This window comes from Callithrix jacchus, chromosome 13, assembly GCF_049354715.1.
Source record: "Callithrix jacchus isolate 240 chromosome 13, calJac240_pri, whole genome shotgun sequence".
Taxonomy (NCBI): domain Eukaryota; kingdom Metazoa; phylum Chordata; class Mammalia; order Primates; family Cebidae; genus Callithrix; species Callithrix jacchus.
This window is the reverse complement of record NC_133514.1, coordinates 40245220-40266414: the sequence shown is the minus strand read 5'-3', so window position 1 is coordinate 40266414 and position 21195 is coordinate 40245220. Positions and strand designations below refer to the sequence as shown.

Genomic DNA, 21195 nt, shown 5'->3' with positions numbered 1-21195 from the left:
TGACAATATACAAAAATTAACTTAAGCCTAAAATTTGAACCTAAAACCTGAAACTATACAATTTAAGAAGAAAGTCTAGGAAATAACACCTCTGTACAAAAAATTTAGGACTAAAGTTCCAAATAGAACTTAGGACTAAACTCCAAAAGCAAATACAACAAAAATAGATCAGTGGGATTTAATTAAACTAAAAAAGTGTCTAAAAAATAACAATAAACACACAACCTACAGAATGGGGGAAAATATTTGCAAAGTCTACATCCAACAAAGAACTGATATTCAGCATCCACAAGGAACTCAACAACTCAAGTGAAAAACAAATAATCTCAGTAAAAGTGGGCAAAGGACATGAATAGACATCTCTCAAAAGAAGACATACAAGTAGCTAGCAAACATGATAAAATGCTGAGCATTGCCAAAGATCTGAGAAGTGTAATTTAAAATTATGATGATATCCCATCTTACACCACTCAGAATGGCTATTCTTAAAAAGTCTAGAAACAACAAATGTTGGTAAGGATGTGGATAAAAGGTAACACTTATATATAATTATATATATATGTAAAGAAAAGGTAACACATATACATATTTCATGTGGAGAAAAGGTAATGCTTATATGTATACTTCATGTAGAAAGGTAACACATATATAATACATATAATAAATGAATTATATATCTATGTATAAAACATATATAATACATGACTTACTACATAGCAATTAAAAAGAATTAAATCATGTTCCGTGCAGTACAGCAACATGGATAAAGGTGAAGACCATTATCATACATGAACTAACTCAGAAATTGAAAATCAAATAATATATGTTCTCAACTATACGTGTAATCTTAAAAGATGGGTACACATAGACATAAAGATGGAAAAAATAGACACCAGGGACCCCAAAAGTGGGGAAGAATCAGGGAGTTCTTACTGAAAATAAGAAAAATAACTTACTGGGGACAATGTTCCCTATTCAAGTGGCAGGCACACTAGATGCCAAAACTTCACCAATACCTGCACATATACTCCCTGAATCTATAAAAATTTAAAAATGAATTATTTGATGTATCAAAATTTTTAAATAATAATTTCTAATAAAAAAGCAAATTAAAAATTTTGAAAAATAATCTAAATAAAATTCTAAACTTCACAAACTATAGATGTTAAACAAAACACTCTTAAGCAACCAGTGGATCAAAGAAGCAATCACTAAGGAAATTTGAAAATACTTAGGAACAAATATAAATACAACACCCCAAAACATATGGAATGTAGTGAAAGAAGTTCTAGGGGAAAAATTTATTAGTATAAATGTTTACAGAAAAAGAGAAGAAAAATTTAAAATCAACAACTGAATTCTATAACTTAGGGAAATAGAAAAAAATTTAACAAAGTAAACTAAATTCTATCAAAAGGAAGAAAATAAAGATTAAAGCAGAAATAAAATATAGAGTAAAACAATAAAGTTAATAAGACCAAAAATTGGTTCTTTGAATGATGAACAAAATTCACAAACATTTATCTAGACATACTAATTAAGAAAGAAAACTCAAATTACTGAAGTCAGAGATAAAAGTGAGAACATTACTACCAATTCTACAGCAATAGCAAGGATCATAAGAGTACAGAGAGCAATTGTTTACCAATGAACAGGATAAGCTTGATAAAACTGACAAATTCCTAGAAACACAAAACCTACCAAGACTAAATCATAAAGAATTTAAAAACCTGAACAGACTTCTGACTCATAAGGAGATTTAATTAAGAATCATAAACCTGATGGGAGAACTCAAGATGGCGCTGTGAGAACAACCCAGGATTGGAGCTCTTCTCGTTGAATCCGCAAACGGTGAGTCAGAGCGGCATTTCCAGACTGATCTTTGTTGCCCACAGAACGGGGAAACTCCAAAGTATAAAAAAGACACGGGATGCCAGGCAGTAGGTCTGCCTGGCGAAGCCAGCAGCCGGGGCGACAGCGGCCGGCCCTACCCAGCAATCCCCACAGGGCGCGCTTGTCTGGGTGCCCTGTTGAACCAGCAACCTGAGACTTGAGAGGGCTGGACTTGAGACTGAACGAGACTTGGACAATAGGCCAGCCCAGGGGATTGCAGGGATTGGGATACCCAGTGGGACGAACAAAACCGCGATTTCAAACTATCCCGAGCAGACGGTCCGAGACGCTCTGTGGGGGAGGGGCGTCCACCACTACTGAGGCAACCCGCCCCAACTGAGACGCATGCCCACTGCTGACGCAGCCAGCCGTTGCCGAGGCAACCCGTCCCAACTGAGATACACGCCCATTGCTGACGCAGCCAGCCGTTGCCGAGGCAACCCGCCCCAACTGAGATACACGCCCACTGCTGACGCAGCCTGCTGTTGCTGAGGCAACACGCTACAACTCCGCCACAGGGCGTGGCGGAGACCACAGCAGAGCCAGCAGGAACAGCGCGAATCACACAACAGCAGGGAGGAGCCTTGGCAGCCAAACAGTGGCTAGTCTGCCTTCTACCTGGGCAGGACACCTGATCGGACATCCAAAAATAAAGCCCAAACCCCTCAACACAGAGCATTTGAGAAAAAAAAAAAGGGTTTTTTAATCAGCTCTGTTGCAGCAGAATCAAACATAGCAGCCTAACAGCCCTGAATGAACAACAGAGTGCACAGCTCAGCAATTAAACCCCTATAAAGTACAAACTGTCTCCTCAAGCAGCTTCCTGACCCTTCTATATCCAAAAGACTGACATTAGGCAGGCATCATCCTGGGACCAAGAGAGCAGAAAAAGAAACAGGTAGCATCCCTCGCTGTGCCACAGCTACTAGAGGTGCACCCCAGACAAGCAGGGTCTGGAGCGGACCTCAGCAGTTGTACAGCGAAGGGGCTAGACTGGTAGAAGGAAAACCAAGCAACAGAAATACTTCATCATCAACATTCTGGGTGTCCACTCAGAGACCCAATCGAAAAGTCAGCAACTACAAAGACGACCAGCGGACAAATCCACAAAGATGGGAAGAAACCAGCGCAAAAAGGAGGAAAACACCCGAAACGAGAACACCTCGCCTCCTAGAAAGGACCAAAACTCCTCACCAGCAAGGGAGCAAAGCTGGACAGAGAATGACTGTGACGAAATGACGGAATTAGACTTCAGAAGATGGATAATGAGAAACTTTTGTGAGCTAAAAGAACATGTATTAAATCAATGCAAAGAAACTAAGAACCTTGAAAAAAGATTTGAAAAAAGATTCGAGGAAATGATAACAAGAATGGATACCTTAGAGAGAAATATGAATGAAATAAAGGAGCTGAAAAACACAATACGAGAACTTCGCGAAGCAAACACAAGTTTCAATAGCCGAATTGACCAAGCAGAAGAAAGAATATCTGAAGTCGAAGACCAACTCAATGAAATAAAACGAGAAACCAAGATCAGAGAAAAAAGCGCAAAAAGGAATGAACAAAGTCTCCAAGAAATGTGGGACTATGTGAAAAGACCTAACCTACGTTTGATAGGTGTACCAGAAGGGGACGAAGAGAATGAATCCCAGCTGGAAAATACTCTTCAGGACATCATCCAGGAAAATTTCCCCCACCTAGCAAGACAAGCCAACACTCAATTGCAGGAAATACAGAGAACACCACAAAGATATTCTGCAAGAAGAGCAACCCCAAGGCACATAATCGTCAGATTCAACAGGGTTGAAATAAAGGAGAGAATACTAAGGGCAGCCAGAGAGAAAGGTTGGGTCACCCACAAAGGGAAGCCCATCAGACTCACAGCAGATCTCTCGGGAGAAACACTACAAGCCGGAAGAGAGTGGGGGCCAATATTCAACATTCTTAAAGAAAAGAACTTTCAACCCATAATTTCATATCCAGCCAAACTGAGCTTCAGAAGTGAAGGAAGAATAAAATCCTTTGCAAACAAGCAAGTGCTCAGAGATTTTGTCACCACCAGGCCTACTTTACAAGAGCTCCTGAAACAGGCACTACACATAGAAAGGATCAATCAGTACCAGCCATTCCAAAATCACACTGAATGCTAAAGAGCTTCAACATAATGAAGAATCTACAACAACTAACAGGCAAAACAGCCACTTAGCATCAAAATGGCAGTATCAAATTCACACATAACAATATTAACCCTAAATGTAAATGGACTAAATGCACCAATCAAAAGACACCGACTGGCAAATTGGATAAAAATCCAAAACCCATCAGTGTGCTGTATCCAGGAAACCCATCTCACATGCAAGGATACACAAAGGCTCAAAATAAAGGGATGGAGGAAGATTTACCAAGCAAATGGAAAGGAAAAAAAGCAGGAGTTGCAATTCTCATCTCTGATAAAATAGACTTTAAAGCAACAAAGATCAAAAGAGACAAAGAAGGCCATTACATAATGGTAAAAGGATCGATACAACAAGAAGAGCTAACGATCCTAAACATATATGGACCCAACACAGGAGCACCTAGATACATAAGGCAAGTTCTTAATGACTTAGAAAAGGACTTAGACTCCCACACAATAATAGTGGGAGACTTTAACACTCCACTGTCAATACTAGACATATCAACCAGACAGAAAATCAACAAGGATACCCAGGGCTTGAACTCAGACCTGGAGCAAGCAAACCTGGTGGACATTTACAGAACTCTCCACCCCAAATCCACAGAATACACATTCTTCTCAGCACCACCTCACACCTACTCTAAAATTGACCACATAATTGGAAGTAAAGCACTGCTCAACAAATGCAAAACAACTGAAATCATAACAAACAGCCTCTCAGACCATAGTGCAATCAAGTTGGAACTCAGAATTCAGAAAACGACCCAGAACTGCACAGCTTCATGGAAACTGAACAACTGGCTCTTGAATGTTGACTGGGTAAACAACGAAATGAAGGCAGAAATAAAGAAGTTTTTCGAAACCAATGAGAACGAAGACACAACGTGCCAGAACCTCTGGGACACATTTAAAGCAGTCTCTAGAGGAAAGTATATAGCAATAAGTGCCCATATGAGGAGAATGGAGAGATCCAAAATTGACACCCTATCGTCAAAATTGAAAGAACTAGAGGAGCAAGATCAAAAAAACTCAAAACCCAGCAGAAGACAAGAAATTACTAAGATCAGAGCTGAGCTGAAGGAGATTGAGACACGAAAAACCCTTCAAAAAATCAATAAATCCAAGAGCTGGTTTTTTGAAAAGATCAACAAAATAGACAGACCACTAGCCAGATTGATTAAAAAGAAAAGAGAGAACAACCAAATAGATGCAATAAAAAATGATAAAGGGGAAATCACCACAGATTCCACAGAAATTCAAACCATCATCAGAGAATATTACAAACAACTCTATGCGCATAAACTAGTAAACCTGGAAGAAATGGATAAATTCCTGGACTCCTGTGTCCTCCCAAGCCTAAACCAGGAGGAAGCTGAAACTATGAATAGACCAATAACAAGGTCTGAAGTTGAGGCAGCAAATAACAGCCTACCACACAAAGAAAGCCCAGGTCCAGATGGGTAAACAGCCGAATTCTACCAGACACACAAGGAGGAGCTGGTACCATTTCTTCTAAAACTATTTCAAACAATCCAAAAAGAGGGAATCCTTCCCAAATCATTTTATGAGACCAACATCATCCTGATTCCAAAACCCGGCAGAGACCCAATGAGAAAAGAAAACTTCAGGCCAATATCCATGATGAACATAGATGCAAAAATCTTCAATAAAATATTGGCAAGCCGATTGCAACAGCAAATCAAAAAACTTATTCATCATGATCAAGTAGGATTCATCCCGGGGATGCAAGACTGGTTCAACATACGCAAGTCTATCAACGTAATTCACCACATAAACAGAACCAAAAACAAAAACCACATGATTATCTCAACTGACGAAGAGAAGGCATTTGACAAAATTCAACAGCCCTTTATGCTAAAAACCCTCAATAAACTCGGTATCGATGGAACGTATCTCAAAGTAATAAAAGCTATTTATGACAAACCAACACCCAATATCATACTGAATGGGCAAAAACTGGAAGCATTCCCTTTGAAATCTGGCACTAGACAAGGATGCCCTCTCTCACCACTCCTATTCAATATAGAACTGGAAGTTCTAGCCAGAGCAATCAGGCAAGAAAAAGAAATAAAGGGTATTCAAATAGGAAATGTGGAAGCCAGATTGTCTCTATTTGCAGACGACATGATAGTATACCTAGAAGACCCCATTGCCTCAGCCCAAAAACTCCTGAAACTGATAAACAACTTCAGGAAAGTCTCAGGATATAAAATCAATGTGCAAAAATCACAAGCATTCGTCTACACCAATAACAGACTTAAAGAAAGCCAAATCAAGAGCGAACTGCCATTCGCAATTGCTACAAAAAGAATAAAATACCTTGGAATACAACTCACAAGGAACGTAAGGGACCTCTTTAAGGAGAACTACAAACCACTGCTCAACGAAATCAGAGAGGACACAAACAGATGGAGAAACATTCCATGTTCATGGTTAGGAAGAATTAATATCGTGAAAATGGCTATACTGCCCAAAGTAATTTACAGAATCAATGCTATCCCCATCAAGCTACCATTGACTTTCTTCACAGAACTGGAATAAACCACCATGAACTTCATATGGAACCAAAAGAGAGCCCGCATAGCCAAGTCAATTCTAAGCAAAAAGAACACAGCGGGGGGCATCACACTACCGGATTTCAAACTATACTACAAGGCTACAGTAATCAAAACAGCATGGTACTGGTACCAAACCAGAGATATAGATCAATGGAACAAAACAGAGGCACCGGAGGCAACACAACATACATACAACTATACAATCTTTGATAAACCTGACAAAAACAAGCAATGGGGCAAGGATTCCATGTTTAACAAATGGTGTTGGGAAAACTGGCTAGCCATGTGCAGAAAGCAGAAACGGGACCCCTTCCTGACACCTTACACTAAAATTAACTCCAGATGGATTAAAGACTTAAACATAAGACCTGGCACCATAAAAACCCTAGAAGGAAATCTAGGCAAAACTATCCAGGACATAGGAGTAGGCAAGGACTTCATGAACAAAACACCAAAAGCATTGGCAACAAAAGCCAAAATAGACAAATGGGACCTAATCAAACTCCACAGCTTCTGCACAGCAAAAGAAACAGTCACTAGAGTGAATCGGCAACCAACAGAATGGGAAAAAATTTTTGCAGTCTACCCATCTGACAAAGGGCTGATATCCAGAATTTACAAAGAACTCAAACAGATTTACAGGAAAAAAACAAAGAAGCCCATTCAAAAGTGGGCAAAGGATATGAACAGATACTTTACGAAAGAAGACATATATGAGGCCAACAATCATATGAAAAAATGCTCATCGTCACTGGTCATCAGAGAGATGCAAATCAAAACCACATTGAGATACCATCTCACGCCAGTTAGAATGGCGATCATTAAAAAATCTGGAGACAACAGATGCTGGAGAGGATGTGGAGGAAAAGGAACACTTTTACACTGTTGGTGGGAGTGTAAATTAGTTCAACCATTGTGGAAGACAGTGTGGCGATTCCTCAAGGCCTTAGAAATAGAAATTCCATTTGACCCAGCAATCCCATTACTGGGTATATATCCAAAAGACAATAAATCGTTCTACTATAAGGACACATGTACACGAATGTTCATTGGAGCACTGTTTACAATAGCAAACACCTGGAATCAACCAAAATGCCCATTGATAATAGACTGGATTGGAAAAATGTGGCACATATACACCATGGAATGTTATGCAGCAATCAGAAATGATGAGTTTGTGTCGTTTGTAGGGACATGGATGAATCTGGAGAACATCATCCTCAGCAAACTGACACAAGAACAGAAAATGAAACACCGCATATTCTCACTCATAGGTGGGTGATGAAAAATGAGAACACATGGACACAGAAAAGGGAGTACTAAACACTGGGGTCTATTGGGGGGAAAAGGGGAGGGCCAGTGGGAGGGGGAGGTGGGGAGGGATAGCCTGGGGAGAAATGCCAAATGTGGGTGAAGGGGAGAAGAAAAGCAAAGCACACTGCCATGTGTGTACCTACGCAACTGTCTTGCATGCTCTGCTCATGTACCCCAAAACCTATAATCCAATAAAAAATTAAAAAAAAAAAAGTATCATAAACCTTCTTAGGAAAAAAATTTCTGGGCATAATGGCTTCAAATATGTAAAGAAGGATTAATACCAGTCCTTCTCAAATTTTTCCAAAAACATGAAGAAGAGGAAATGTCTTCTAACTCATTTTATAAGGCCAGCATTATCTTGATATCAAAGCCGACCAAATACACTACAAAGAAAAAATACAGACCAATAATCATTATGAACATAAATGCAGAAATCCTCAGTAAAATGCCAGCAAACTGCATAGTGTATATTAGAAGGCATATACACTATGACCAATTGAGATTTATTTCTGGAATGCAAGGATGGTTCAATGTATGATAACTGATCAATGTAATAACCACAATAAAATGAAGGAGAAAAACAAAATGATCATCTTAATTGATGAAGTAAAGGCATTTAACAAAACTCAACACCTTTCATGATATAAATACTCAAAGTGCACTCACATGAGGTAGAAGAAAACTACCTCAACATGATAAAAATTCATATATAAAAATCCCATACTTACAGTATACTTAATGATAAGACTCTGAAGCTTTTCCTTTAAGATCAAGAACAGGGCAAGGATACTCCCTATCACCACTTTTATTCAACATTATAATATAAGTTCTAGTTAAAAATATTAGGCAAGAAAAAGAAATAAAAGGGATCATCCAAATTGAAAAGGAAGAATTGAAACTTTTCTGTTTCCAGAGGACGTAATTTTATAGATAGAAGACTGTAAAGACTACATCAAACTGTTAGAAATAACAAATGTATTCAACAAAGGGGCAAAATAGAAAATCAACATACCAAAACCGGTTCCATTTCTATACCAGTAACAATAAACGCTATGAAAGGGATACCATGAATACATTTCCATTTATGATAGCATCAAAAAGTACTTAAAGTACTTAATAATTAATTTAACAATGGAGTTTAAGATGTTCATACTATTCAAAGTGATCTATAAATTCAAAGCAATTACCATAAAAATCCCAATGATTTTTATTACAGAATAGAAAATTTTATACTAAAATTTATATAGAATCACAATACACCCCAAAAACAATCTTGAAAAAGAAGAACAAAGCTGAAAGAGTCACATTTCCCAATTTCAAAACTTACTAGGAAGCTACAGGAATGAAAACAGTGTGGTACTGGCATAAAGACTAATATATTACCAATGGAATAGAATAAATGGCCCATAAATAAAGGCTTGCATATATGGTCAAAAGGTACCACCGAATTTTTACAAGTGTGCTGAGACCATTTAATGGAGAAAAAACAGTCTTTTCAACAAATGGTACTGGAGAAACTAGATTTCCACATGCAAAAGAATAAAACTGAACCCTTATGTGGCTTTAACAACACATACAAAAATGAGCACTACATACAAAATGAACTCAAAATGGATCCTATAACACCACATACAAAATGTGTCTGTATAGCACCACATACAAAAATGAACTCAAATGGATCCTAAAGGTAAGCATAAGACCTTAAAACTATAATACTCTTAGAATAAAATATAGGGTGAAAGCTTCATAATATTGAGTCTGCCAGCTATTTATTGTATAGATCAAAAGTAGATACAACAAAAGAAAAAATAGACTAATTGGATTTCGTAATTGTTTTTCATTGTGCATTAAAAGACACTATCAACAGAGTAAAAAGCAAATGAAACAATGAAAGTAAATATTTTAAATCATATAAGAAGAGTAATATCCAAAATATATAGAGAATTCTTAAAACTCAATAACAAAAAAAAGGAGATTTTAAAACGGGCAAAGCACTTAAATAGACATTTGCCTAAAGAAGATATACAAATGGTCAATAGACATGAAAGATCTCAAAATCACTAATCATTAGGGAAATGCAAATCAAAACCGTGGTGAGATACCATTTCACACCCATTAGGATGGCTACTATCGGAAACAAAAAAAAGTAAGTGTGGTGTGGATGTGGAGAAACTGGAACCATTATGCATGGCTAGTAGAAATGTAAAATGGTATAGCCACTATGGAAGACAGTTCAGTCGTTCCTCAAAAATTTAAAAATAGAATTACCATGTGATCCAGCAATTCTACTTCCAGGTATATACACCTAGAAATTGAAAGCATAGTTTTGAAGATATATTTGTACTGCCTTGAGTATAGTGGCATTATTTATAACAGCTAAAACACAGAATGATCCCAAATGTTCATCAACAGATGAATGGGCAAACAAAATGAAGAATGTAAATACAACAGAATAGTATTTGGCTTTAAAAATGAGGGAAATTCTGACATAGTACAGCATAGCTGAAACTTGAGGGCTTTTGCTAAATGAAATAAGACACAGAGAAAAATACTACATTATTTTACTTATGTGAGATACCTATAGTAGTCAAATTTATTAGAGTCAAAAGTAGAATGGTGGTTTTTCAGAGAACCACGGGAGGAATGAATGGGGAGTTATTGTGTAATGAAATGAGTTTTAGTTTTACAACATGAAAATATTTATGAGGATAGAGGGTAGTGATGGTTGTACAACATTATGAATGTATATAACACCACTAAATTGTACACTTAAAAAAGTTAAAATGGCAACTTTATATTACATGTATTTTACCACAAGAAAAAAATTGGGAAATGAATGCATTGGAGAGTATATTGTCAAAATGAATATAACCAGAAAAATAATTTGTAAACACTTTAATTTTTGTAGTTCTAATTACCATATCAGGACCACACATGGAACCATCTTGCACAAATGTTTCATCTCTGTCTTCAACGTAATAATACATTGTGCTTGAAGCAGGTGGCTTTACTGGAGGTGGCTTTTTCCTGGGTAGAACTGTAGACACACATGTTTGGTCTCGTACATGTGCATAAATCACAGATAAATTTGGACGTGATATTAAATCTCTGTGTTCCCATGTACAGACTAATTTTCCACATAGAATATGCCTAGAAGCATATGGAAGAAAAAAATTACCTTATTGTTTATTGTGATAATATAGATTGCTGATACAGTGAAATTTTTAAAAAGTATTTTACTAATTTAAATCCAAATTTCAACGATTTTCTCTCAATACATATTTTTGGCATGACGACTTATGATATGGTTCTTTTTTGTTTCATTAGGCTGTCTGGCAAGTGAAAAACTAGTGGTTTTTACACTGTTACAGCTGTGATCTGTTCTATAATAGTTGCTGAAATTTGAGAAAACGATCTCTGGTCTTCAGTTTTTTCAATAGTATAAAGGATAAGTAATTCTTACACACATTTGATGTATATAAATATGTATGTTTATAACCTGTGTTATAAATATATCATATATATAAGCTGCATAACAATGTCTAGCTTATCACAACAATAGACAGAGGCCATTTTCATAGTCGTTGTTTTAACATCACAGGCACTGAACACATATTCTTGTAGGCAGTGGATAACACTGTCCAGCTCAGATTATGTAATAAGAAAAACCTGACCCCCAAAATGCCATTTTACTGCATATGTTTTCCAGGATTTTAGCAATCTCTAACCCACATTTCAAATAGATTTATAATTTTCTAATTACATACTGAAAAAAACAATATTCTGTGCCACAGTTTCCAAAGTTGTCTCCTCTGGTATTTATTTCATCAAAACAGAAAATCGGAGCACCTCTTGCACCTATGAACAACAACAAAAACTTAAGTAAATTACAATACAGAACTTAAGTTTTATCATAGAAATGATAGACTCAATCTAGAAATTACAATGTGATCCACAGGAAATTTTATAATTACTCAGAACTAAAAAATTTCTGGGGGCAGAGCTAGGATTAAAAATCAATCTCCTTTTTATAATCCTAGAAGACTTTCTTCTGCATCAAACAGAAAACGAACAGCAACATTATTATAATGGTTATGTACTGTTAGACAAATAAGCAACTGTTTCCCTCTCTATTTCCTATAAATTACTGCCTGCATTACCTCCCTATCCAATGTGAACATGCTGTTTACTCTTACTCCAAATGAAATGGTAGAAAAATAGTATCTGTAGTGCAATAATGATAACAAACACAAAGAACATTTAACTCTCTCCACACTAGAGTCCTCTTCCATTATTAGATTATGATTAGTTCCTAATAATTATTATTAGATCCTAATCACTAAATAAAAATTGTTGGATTTTAAACTTATGAGAATATCAACATTCATCTACTTCAGCCCTTTATATATTTAGTTACATATAATTGAAAAATTTTGAAAAATTCAAACATCTATGATAACTGTCCCTTTACTATGACTTGGTAGTTTAAAGGTAGCTTACACTGATCATGTTTGTCGTATGTAATCAAAATAGAGATCATTTGTTGTTAACACTGTGAATTAACAAGAGAGCTCTCTTCAATAATTTCACAGGTTTTCATACTTGGTGAACACGAACTATAAAGTTCATTCTCTTAAGAGGCACGATTCATACATGTACAAGATGCAGCAGAACGGGCCAGGACAGATTCATGAGTGAAATCCATCAGCAGCAGCAATTCTTTTTCAATAAAGCCTACTCTTGAACTCACCCAATAAGTAAACAGCTTTTGTGTGCATTGCTCCAAACGAAGTGCTTCTTTGATTAAGTCTAATTTAAACTTTCCAGTTCCTCTAAACTATATACAGAGTCACAATTTGGATGACTCAAAATTTAAGGTATAACTCAAGAATAAAAGATAAATAACATCTGAAGGCAATAGTATGAAGAAATCAAAATTAGTGCAAAAAAAATCTATGATGAAAAAAATACTAAAACTCTAGCCTGGGACAGATCATTTTTCCATAACCCTGCTTTAGTGAGGAACAAGCACAGCCTTTGCAATTAGCCAGTGGTTCCCTGGTGAGGCCCAGGAAGCCTTCTCTGCAAACTTCTGAAGCCCACTGACCCAACCCAGAGTGGCCCCAGCAGCCCACCTTGCCCAGGAGAAAAAGCAGCAAAACATGGGATATTACCACATCCCCTGAAATCTCCAACAATTCTTAATAGCCTAACAACTCTGTGGTGCCCCCTTTCAGCTCCATTTTTGAGGGTCAAAATGGAAGGAATTTCTGTGGGTTTTTTGTTTTGGTTTTGTTTGTTTGTTTTTGACTCTTAAGGCCCCTTTGCTCTGGGTGACCCACTGCTGGCCAGAAATTTCTTTTCCTTCCAGGATGATGATACCTGCCCAGGGCAGTCCTGCCACCTAATTATTCAAGGGCTCTGGGAGATTTAGGCATTTTCCTCAGCAGCAGAGATAACCCTGAAGAGGAGCATACGGTAGGGGCCAGACATTTACAAAAACCAGATTTGGTAAAGAGCTTAGAAAAAGGTGGTAAATAGTTAAGGTGTTTGTCCTTCACTCGTTTAATTTTTTTTTTTTTGGAAAAAAAAATACTTAAACTCATTCATTTACCGTAGATCAATAGATTTCCCTACTTTAAATGCTATTGCTTGATAAATAAGCTATGTCTTTCAATATGACAACTCATTAGCACATTTTGTCCAAAAACCAACAATTTGGGGGCACATGATGATTTGTATTAGGTCTGTGATATAAGAATCTTTAGATAGGTTTTACAAATAGTATATAGGTTTTAGCATACAAAACTAATGCCTACTTCAGAATTATATCAAACCTTGCTTAAGGATCATTCTAGCTAACAATGACAGGTCATAGATGACCTAGTCAAAAAATTGAACATTTTTGGGGATCACATGTCATAATTTAATAATACTACTACCTTATATTTGCTGAGTACAGTCATGAGTTGCCTAATGATGAGGGTATGTTCTGAGCAATGTGTCTATTGCTGTGTGAACATCATACAGTGTATTTAAACAAACGAAGATGGCATAGCCCACCACACACCTAGGCTATATGGTATAGCCTATTGCTCCTAGGCTGTAAACCTGTACAGCATGTTACTGTACAAAGAATTGGATCTGATATGCATTGAAATATAGCTACTAACAAGATGGCACTGTGAGAACAACCCAGGATTGAAGCTCACGGTCAATGCATGGAGAGGGTGAGTCAGGGCCGCATTTCCAGACGGATCTTTGTTGCCCACAGAACGGAGAAATTCCCAGGTATAAGAGAGACACCAGGAAGAGGTTTTGGCTGGTGCAGCTGGCAGCCGGTGCGGCAGGGGACCGTGCTGTAGGGGCGCTACACAGTGCTCCGCACAAAGCACACCGGTCCGGGTGCCCTGTTGAACGGGCAACCTGAGACTGGAGAGGGCTGAACATGAGACTGAACGGGACTTGGACAGTGAGCCAGTCCAGGAGATTCCAGAAAAACAGCATTTGGGGTAGTGCAGTGGGACAAACAAAACGGAGATTCCAAATGCTCCCGGTGGAGAGGGTCCCTGAGGGTGAGCTCTGTGAGGGAGGAGCGTCCGCCATTACCGAGGCAAACTGCCCCTACTGAGGTACATGCCCATTGCTGATGCAGCCTGCCATTGCCGAGGCAACCCGTTACAACAGAGAGACTCTGCCACAGGGCATAGCCTGTGGAAGCAGGGCAGAGACCGCAGCAGAAGGGCAGAGCCTGCAGCAATAGGGCGAACCTCACACCAGCAGGGTGGAGCCTCGGCAGGCAAATAGTCACTAGACTACCTCCTAGCTGGGCAGGAAAGTGCAACAGACACTCATAAATAAAGCCCCAACCCCCCCCAGACAGAGCATCTAAAAAAAAAGGGTTTTTTTATGAGTTCTGTTGCAGCAGAATTAAACATAGCAGCCTAACATCCCTGAATGAACAACAGAGCTCACAGCTCAGCAACTGAGCTCCTTTAAAGTACAGACTGTCTCCTCAAGCAGCTCTCTGACCCTCTATATCCAAAAGACTGACATTTGACAGGCATCATTCTGGGACAAAGACAGCAGAAAAAGAATCTGGTAGCATCCCTCACTGTTCCACAACTGCTATAGGTGCACGCCAGACTAGCAGGGCCTGGAGTGGACCTCAGCAGTCATACAGCGAAGGGGCTAGACTGGTAGAAGGAAAACCAAGTAACAGAAACACTTCATCATCAACAATCTGGGTGTCCACTCAGAGACCCAATTGAAAAGTCAGCAACTACACAGACGACAGGTGGATAAATCCACAAAGATAGGAAGAAACTAGTGCAAAAAGCAGGAAAACACCCGAAACCAGAACACCTCGCCTCCTAGAAAGGACCAAAACTCCTCACCAGCAAGGGAACAAAGCTGGACGGAGAATGACTGTGATGAAATGACGGAATTAGACTTCAAACGGTAGATAATCAGAAACTTTTGTGAGCTAAAAGAACATGTTTTAAATCAATGCAAAGAAACGAAGAACCTTGAAAGAAGATATAAAAAAAGATTTGAGGAAATGATAACAAGAATGGATACCTTAGACAGGAATATGAATGAATTAAAAGAGCTGCAAAACATAATACGAGAACTTCGTGAAGCATGCACAAGTTTCAATAGCCAAATTGACCAAGCAGAAGAAAGAATATCAGAAGTCGAAGATCAACTCAATGAAATAAAATGAGTAACCAAGATCAGAGAAAAAAGCGCAAAAAGGAATGAACAAAGTCTCCAAGAAATGTGGGACTATGTGAAGAGACCTAACCTACATTTGATAGGCATACCAGAATGTGACGAAGAGAATGAATCCAAGCTGGAAAATACTCTTCAGGACATTATCCAGGAAAATTTCCCCCACTTAGCAAGACAGGTCAACACTCAAATGCAGGAAATACAGAGAACACCACAAAGATATTCTGCAAGAAGAGCAACCCCAAGGCACATAATCATCAGATTCAGCAAGGTTGAAATAAAGAAGAAAATACTAAGGGCACCCAGAGAGAAAGGTTGGGTCACACACAAAAGGAAGCCCATCAGACTCACAGTAGATCTCTTGGCAGAAACACTACAAGCCGGAAGGACTGGGGGCCAATATTCAACATCCTTAAAGAAAAGAACTTTCAACCCAGAATTTCATATCCAGCCAAACTGAGCTTCAGAAGTGAAGGAAGAATAAAATCCTTGGCGAACAAGCAAGTACTCAGAGATTTTGTCACCACCAGGCCTGCTTTACAAGAGCTCCTGAAACAGGCACTACACATAGAAAGGAACAACCAGTACCAGCCATTCCAAAATCACACTAAAGGCTAAAGAGCATCAACATAATAAAGAATCTACAACAACTAATGGGCAAAACAGCCAGCTAGCATCAAAATGGCAGTATCAAATTCACACATAACAATATTAACCCTAAATGTAAATGGACTAAATGCACCAATCAAAAGACACAGACTGGCAAATTGGATAAAAATCCAAAACCCATCAGTGTGCTGTATCCAGGAAACTCATCTCACATGCAAGGATACACAAAGGCTCAAAATAAAGGATGGAGGAAGATTTACCAAGCAAATGGAAAGCAAAAAAAAGCAGGAGTTGCAATTCTCATCTCTGATAAAATAGACTTTAAAGCAACAAAGATCAAAAGAGACAAAGAAGGCCATTACATAATGGTAAAAGAATCGATACAAAAAAAAGAGGTAACGATCCTAAACATATATGGACCGAATACAGGAGCACCCAGATACATAAGGCAAGTTCTTAACGACTTACAAAGAGACTTAGACTCCCACACAATAATAGTGGGAGACTTTAACACCCCACTGTCAATATTAGACAGATCAACCAGACAGAAAATCAACAAGGATATCCAGGGATTGAACTCAGACCTGGAGCAAGCAAACCTGATAGACATTTACAGAAATCTCCACCCCAAATCCACAGAATATACATTCTTCTCAGCACCACATCACACCTACTCTAAAATTGACCACATAATCGGAAGTAAAGCATTGTTCAGCAAATGCAAAACAACTGAAATCATACCAAACAGCCTCTTAGACCATAGTGCAATCAAGTTAGAACTCAGAATTCAGAAAGCAACCCAGAACTGCACAGTTTCATGGAAACAGAACAACTGGCTCTTGAATGTTGACTGTATAAACAAGGAAATGAAAGCAGAAATAAAGAAGTTCTTCGAAACCAATGAGAATGAAGACACAACATGCCAGAATCTCTGGGACACATTTAAAGCAGTCTCTAGAGGAAAGCATATAGCAATAAGTGCCCATATGAGAAGAATGGAGAGATTCAAAATTGACACCCTATCGTCAAAATTGAAAGAGCTAGAGGAGCAAGATCAAAAAAACTCAAAACGCAGCAGTAGAAAAGAAATAACTAAGATCAGAGCTGAACTGAAGGAGATTGAGACACGAAAAATCCTTCAAAAAATCAATAAATCCAAGAGCTGGTTTTTTGAAAAGATCAACAAAATAGACAGACCACTAGCCAGATTGATTAAAAAGAAAAGAGAGAACAACCAAATAGATGCAATAAAAAATGATAAAGGGGAAATCACCACAGATTCCACAGAAATTCAAACCATCATCAGAGAATATTACAAACAACTCTATGTGCATAAACTAGTAAACCTGGAAGAAATGGATAAATTCCTGGACTCCTGTGTCCTCCCAAGCCTAAACCGGGAGGAATCTGAAACTATGAATAGACCAATAACAAGGTCAAAAGATGAGGCAGCAATTAAGAGCCTACCACACAAAAAAAGCCCCGGTCCAGACGGGTTCACAGCCGAATTCTACCAGACATACAAAGAGGAGCTGGTACCATTCCTTCTGAAACTATTCCAAATAATCCAAAAAGAAGGAATCCTTCCCAAATCATTTTATGAGACCAATATCCTCCTGATACCAAAACCCGGCAGAGACCCAACGAGAAAAGAAAACTTCAGGCCAATATCCATGATGAACATAGATGCAAAAATCTTCAATAAAATATTGGCAAGCCGATTGCAACAGCAAATCAAAAAACTTATCCATCATGATCAAGTAGGATTCATCCCAGGGATGCAAGGCTGGTTCAACATACGCAAGTCTATCAACGTAATTCACCACATAAACAGAACCAAAAACAAAAACCACATGATTATCTCAATTGATGCAGAGAAGGCATTTGACAAAATTCAACAGCCCTTTATGCTAAAATCCCTCAACAAACTCGGTATCGATGGAACATATCTCAAAGTAATAAAAGCTATTTATGACAAATTAACACCCAATATCATACTGAATGGGCAAAAACTGGAAGCATTCCCTTTGAAATTTGGCACTAGACAAGGATGTCCTCTTTCACCACTCCTATTCCATACAGTACTGGAAGTTCTAGCCATAGCAATCAGGCAAGAAAAAGAAATAAAGGGTATTCAAATAGGAAAGGTGGAAGCCAAATTGTCTCTATTTGCAGACGACATGATAGTATACCTAGAAGACCCCATCGCCTCAGCCCAAAAACTCCTGAAACTGATAAGCAACTTCAGCAAAGTCTCAGGATATAAAAATCAATGTGCAAAAATCACAAGCCTTCTTCTACACCAATAACAGTCTTAAAGAAAGCCAAATCAAGTATGAACTGCCATTCACAATTGCTACAAAAAGAATAAAACACCTTGGAATACAACTCACAAGGAACGTAAGGGACCTCTTCAAGGAAAACTACAAACCACTGCTCAACGAAATCAGAGAGGACACAAACAGATGGAGAAACATTCCATGTTCATGGTTAGGAAGAATTAATATCGTAAAAATGGCTATACTGCCCAAAGTAATTTACAGAATCAACGCTATCCCCATCAAGCTACCATTGACTTTCTTCACAGAATTGGAAAAAACCACCATGAACTTCATATGGAACCAAAAGAGAGCCCGCATAGCCAAGTCAATTCTAAGCAAAAAGAACACAGCGGGGGGCATCACACTACCGGATTTCAAACTATACTACAAGGCTACAGTAATCAAAACAGCATGGTACTGGTACTGAAACAGAGATATAGACCAATGGAACAGAACAGAGGCACCGGAGGCAACACAACATACATACAACTATACAATCTTTGATAAACCTGACAAAAACAAGCACTGGGGAAAGGATTCCCTGTTTAACAAATGGTGTTTGGAAAACTGGCTAGCCATGTGCAGAAAGCAGAAACTGGACCCCTTCCTGACACCTTACACTAAAATTAACTCCAGATGGATTAAAGACTTAAACATAAGACCTGGCACCATAAAAACCCTAGAAGGAAATCTAGGCAAAACCATCCAGGACATAGGAGTAGGCAAGGACTTCATGAACAAACCATCAAAAGCATTGGCAACAAAAGCCAAAATAGACAAATGGGACCTAATGAAACTCCACAGCTTCTGCATGGCAAAAGAAACAGTCACTAGAGTGAATCGGCAACCAACAGAATGGGAACAAATTTTTGCAGTTTACCCATCTGACAAAGGGCTGATATCCAGAATTTACAAAGAAACAGATTTACAGGATAAAAACAAACAAGACCATTCAAAATTGGGTAAAGGATATGAATAGACACTTTACGAAAGAAGACATATATGAGGCCAACAATCATATGAAAAAATGCTCATTGTCACTGGTCATCAGAGAGATGCAAATCAAAACCACATTGAGATACCACCTCACGCCAGTTAGAATGGCGATCATTAAAAAATCTGGAGACAACAGATGCTGGAGAGGATGTGGAGAAAAAGGAACACTTTTACACTGTTGGTGGGAGTGTAAATTAGTCCAACCATTGTGGAAGACAGTGTGGCGATTCCTCAAGGCCTTAGAAATAGAAATTCCATTTGACCCAGCAATCTCATTACTGGGTATATATCCAAAGGACTATAAATCGTTCTACTATAAGGACACATGCACGCAAATGTTCATTGCAGCACTGTTTACAATAGCAAAGACCTGGAACCAACCCAAATGCCCATTGATAATAGACTGGATTGGGAAAATGTGGCACATATACACCATGGAATATTATGCAGCAATCAAGAATGATGAGTTCGTGTCATTTGTAGGGACATGGATGAATCTGGAGAACATCATTCTCAGCAAACTGACACAAGAACAGAAAATGAAACACCGCATATTCTCACTCATAGGTGGGTGATGAGAACACATGGACACAGGTAGGGGAGTACTGAACACTGGGGTTTATTGGGGGGAAAAGGAGAGGGCCAGTGGGAGGGGGAGGTGGGGAGAGATAGCCTGGGGAGAAATGCCAAATGTGGGTGAAGGGGAGAAAGGAAGTAAAACACACTGCCATGTGTGTACCTATGCAACTGTCTTGCATGTTCTGCACATGTACCCCAAAACCTAAAATGCAATAAAAAATTAAAATATATATATACAGTTAAAAAAAAAGAAATATAGCTACTATTGAGGGCAAATTTTCAACAGCCTTCTATTGCCCTCAGGAGGCTAGCAAAGTGAGATTGTTTTTCAACGATAAGTACAAAAACTAACTGGCAGTCAGGTGCAGAATTATCACTTTCTAGATGCATTAACACAAGTGGTCACTAGAAGTGGACATACATTATTTTAAAATTAAGATGCTTTAGAAGTCACTCTTGCCTTCTCCCCCAAAAAACTGTACTATTTGGAACAAATATCCCTGTACTCCAGCAGTTCTCACAAAGGACTTTAAAATCTCTCAAAATCACTGATAATACTAAATATGTAGTGAAGAGCATAGCCTGAAAGACACCTGACTGGCAACCCACTATGTGGCTCTAATTAAATTTGCCTAGCATTGAGTCCTGGCTTTACTTGAAGAAACATTCATTATAGATCTGGAGACCTGTCCCATTCCTCCTCATTTTACTGGTCATTTGTTTGTATGGTTTTGTTTTCGTTTTCCCAGACAAAAACAGGCTTGTTTTCTGAGACAAGGTCTTGCTCTGTTGCCCAGGTTGGAGTGTAGTGGCACAATTTCAACTGACTGCAAACTGCTTGCCTCCTGGATTCAAGTGATTCTCCTGCCTCAGCCTCTCAAGCTTGCCAAGCTAATTTTTGTATTTTTAGTTGAGATGGTGTTTCCCCATGTTGGCCAGGCTGGTCTCTAACTCCTGACCGTATGATCCATCTGCCTTTGTTTCCCAAAGT

The 21195-nt window shown here is 38.4% G+C and overlaps 1 protein-coding gene across 4 annotated transcripts in view; it reads right to left on the bottom strand.

The window, feature by feature from the left end:
- Positions 1-21195, bottom strand: part of LOC100398050 (disintegrin and metalloproteinase domain-containing protein 5) — a 128564-nt gene that overhangs the window by 28853 nt on the left and 78516 nt on the right. For all 4 annotated transcript variants that reach the window (XM_078347533.1, XM_078347532.1, XM_035270343.3 and 1 more), the window contains 2 exons: positions 11733-11823; positions 10884-11115 (listed from right to left, as the gene is read on the bottom strand). In XM_078347533.1, the coding sequence (XP_078203659.1) occupies positions 10884-11115; positions 11733-11823 (323 nt within the window). The remainder of the gene's footprint in view (positions 1-10883; positions 11116-11732; positions 11824-21195) is intronic.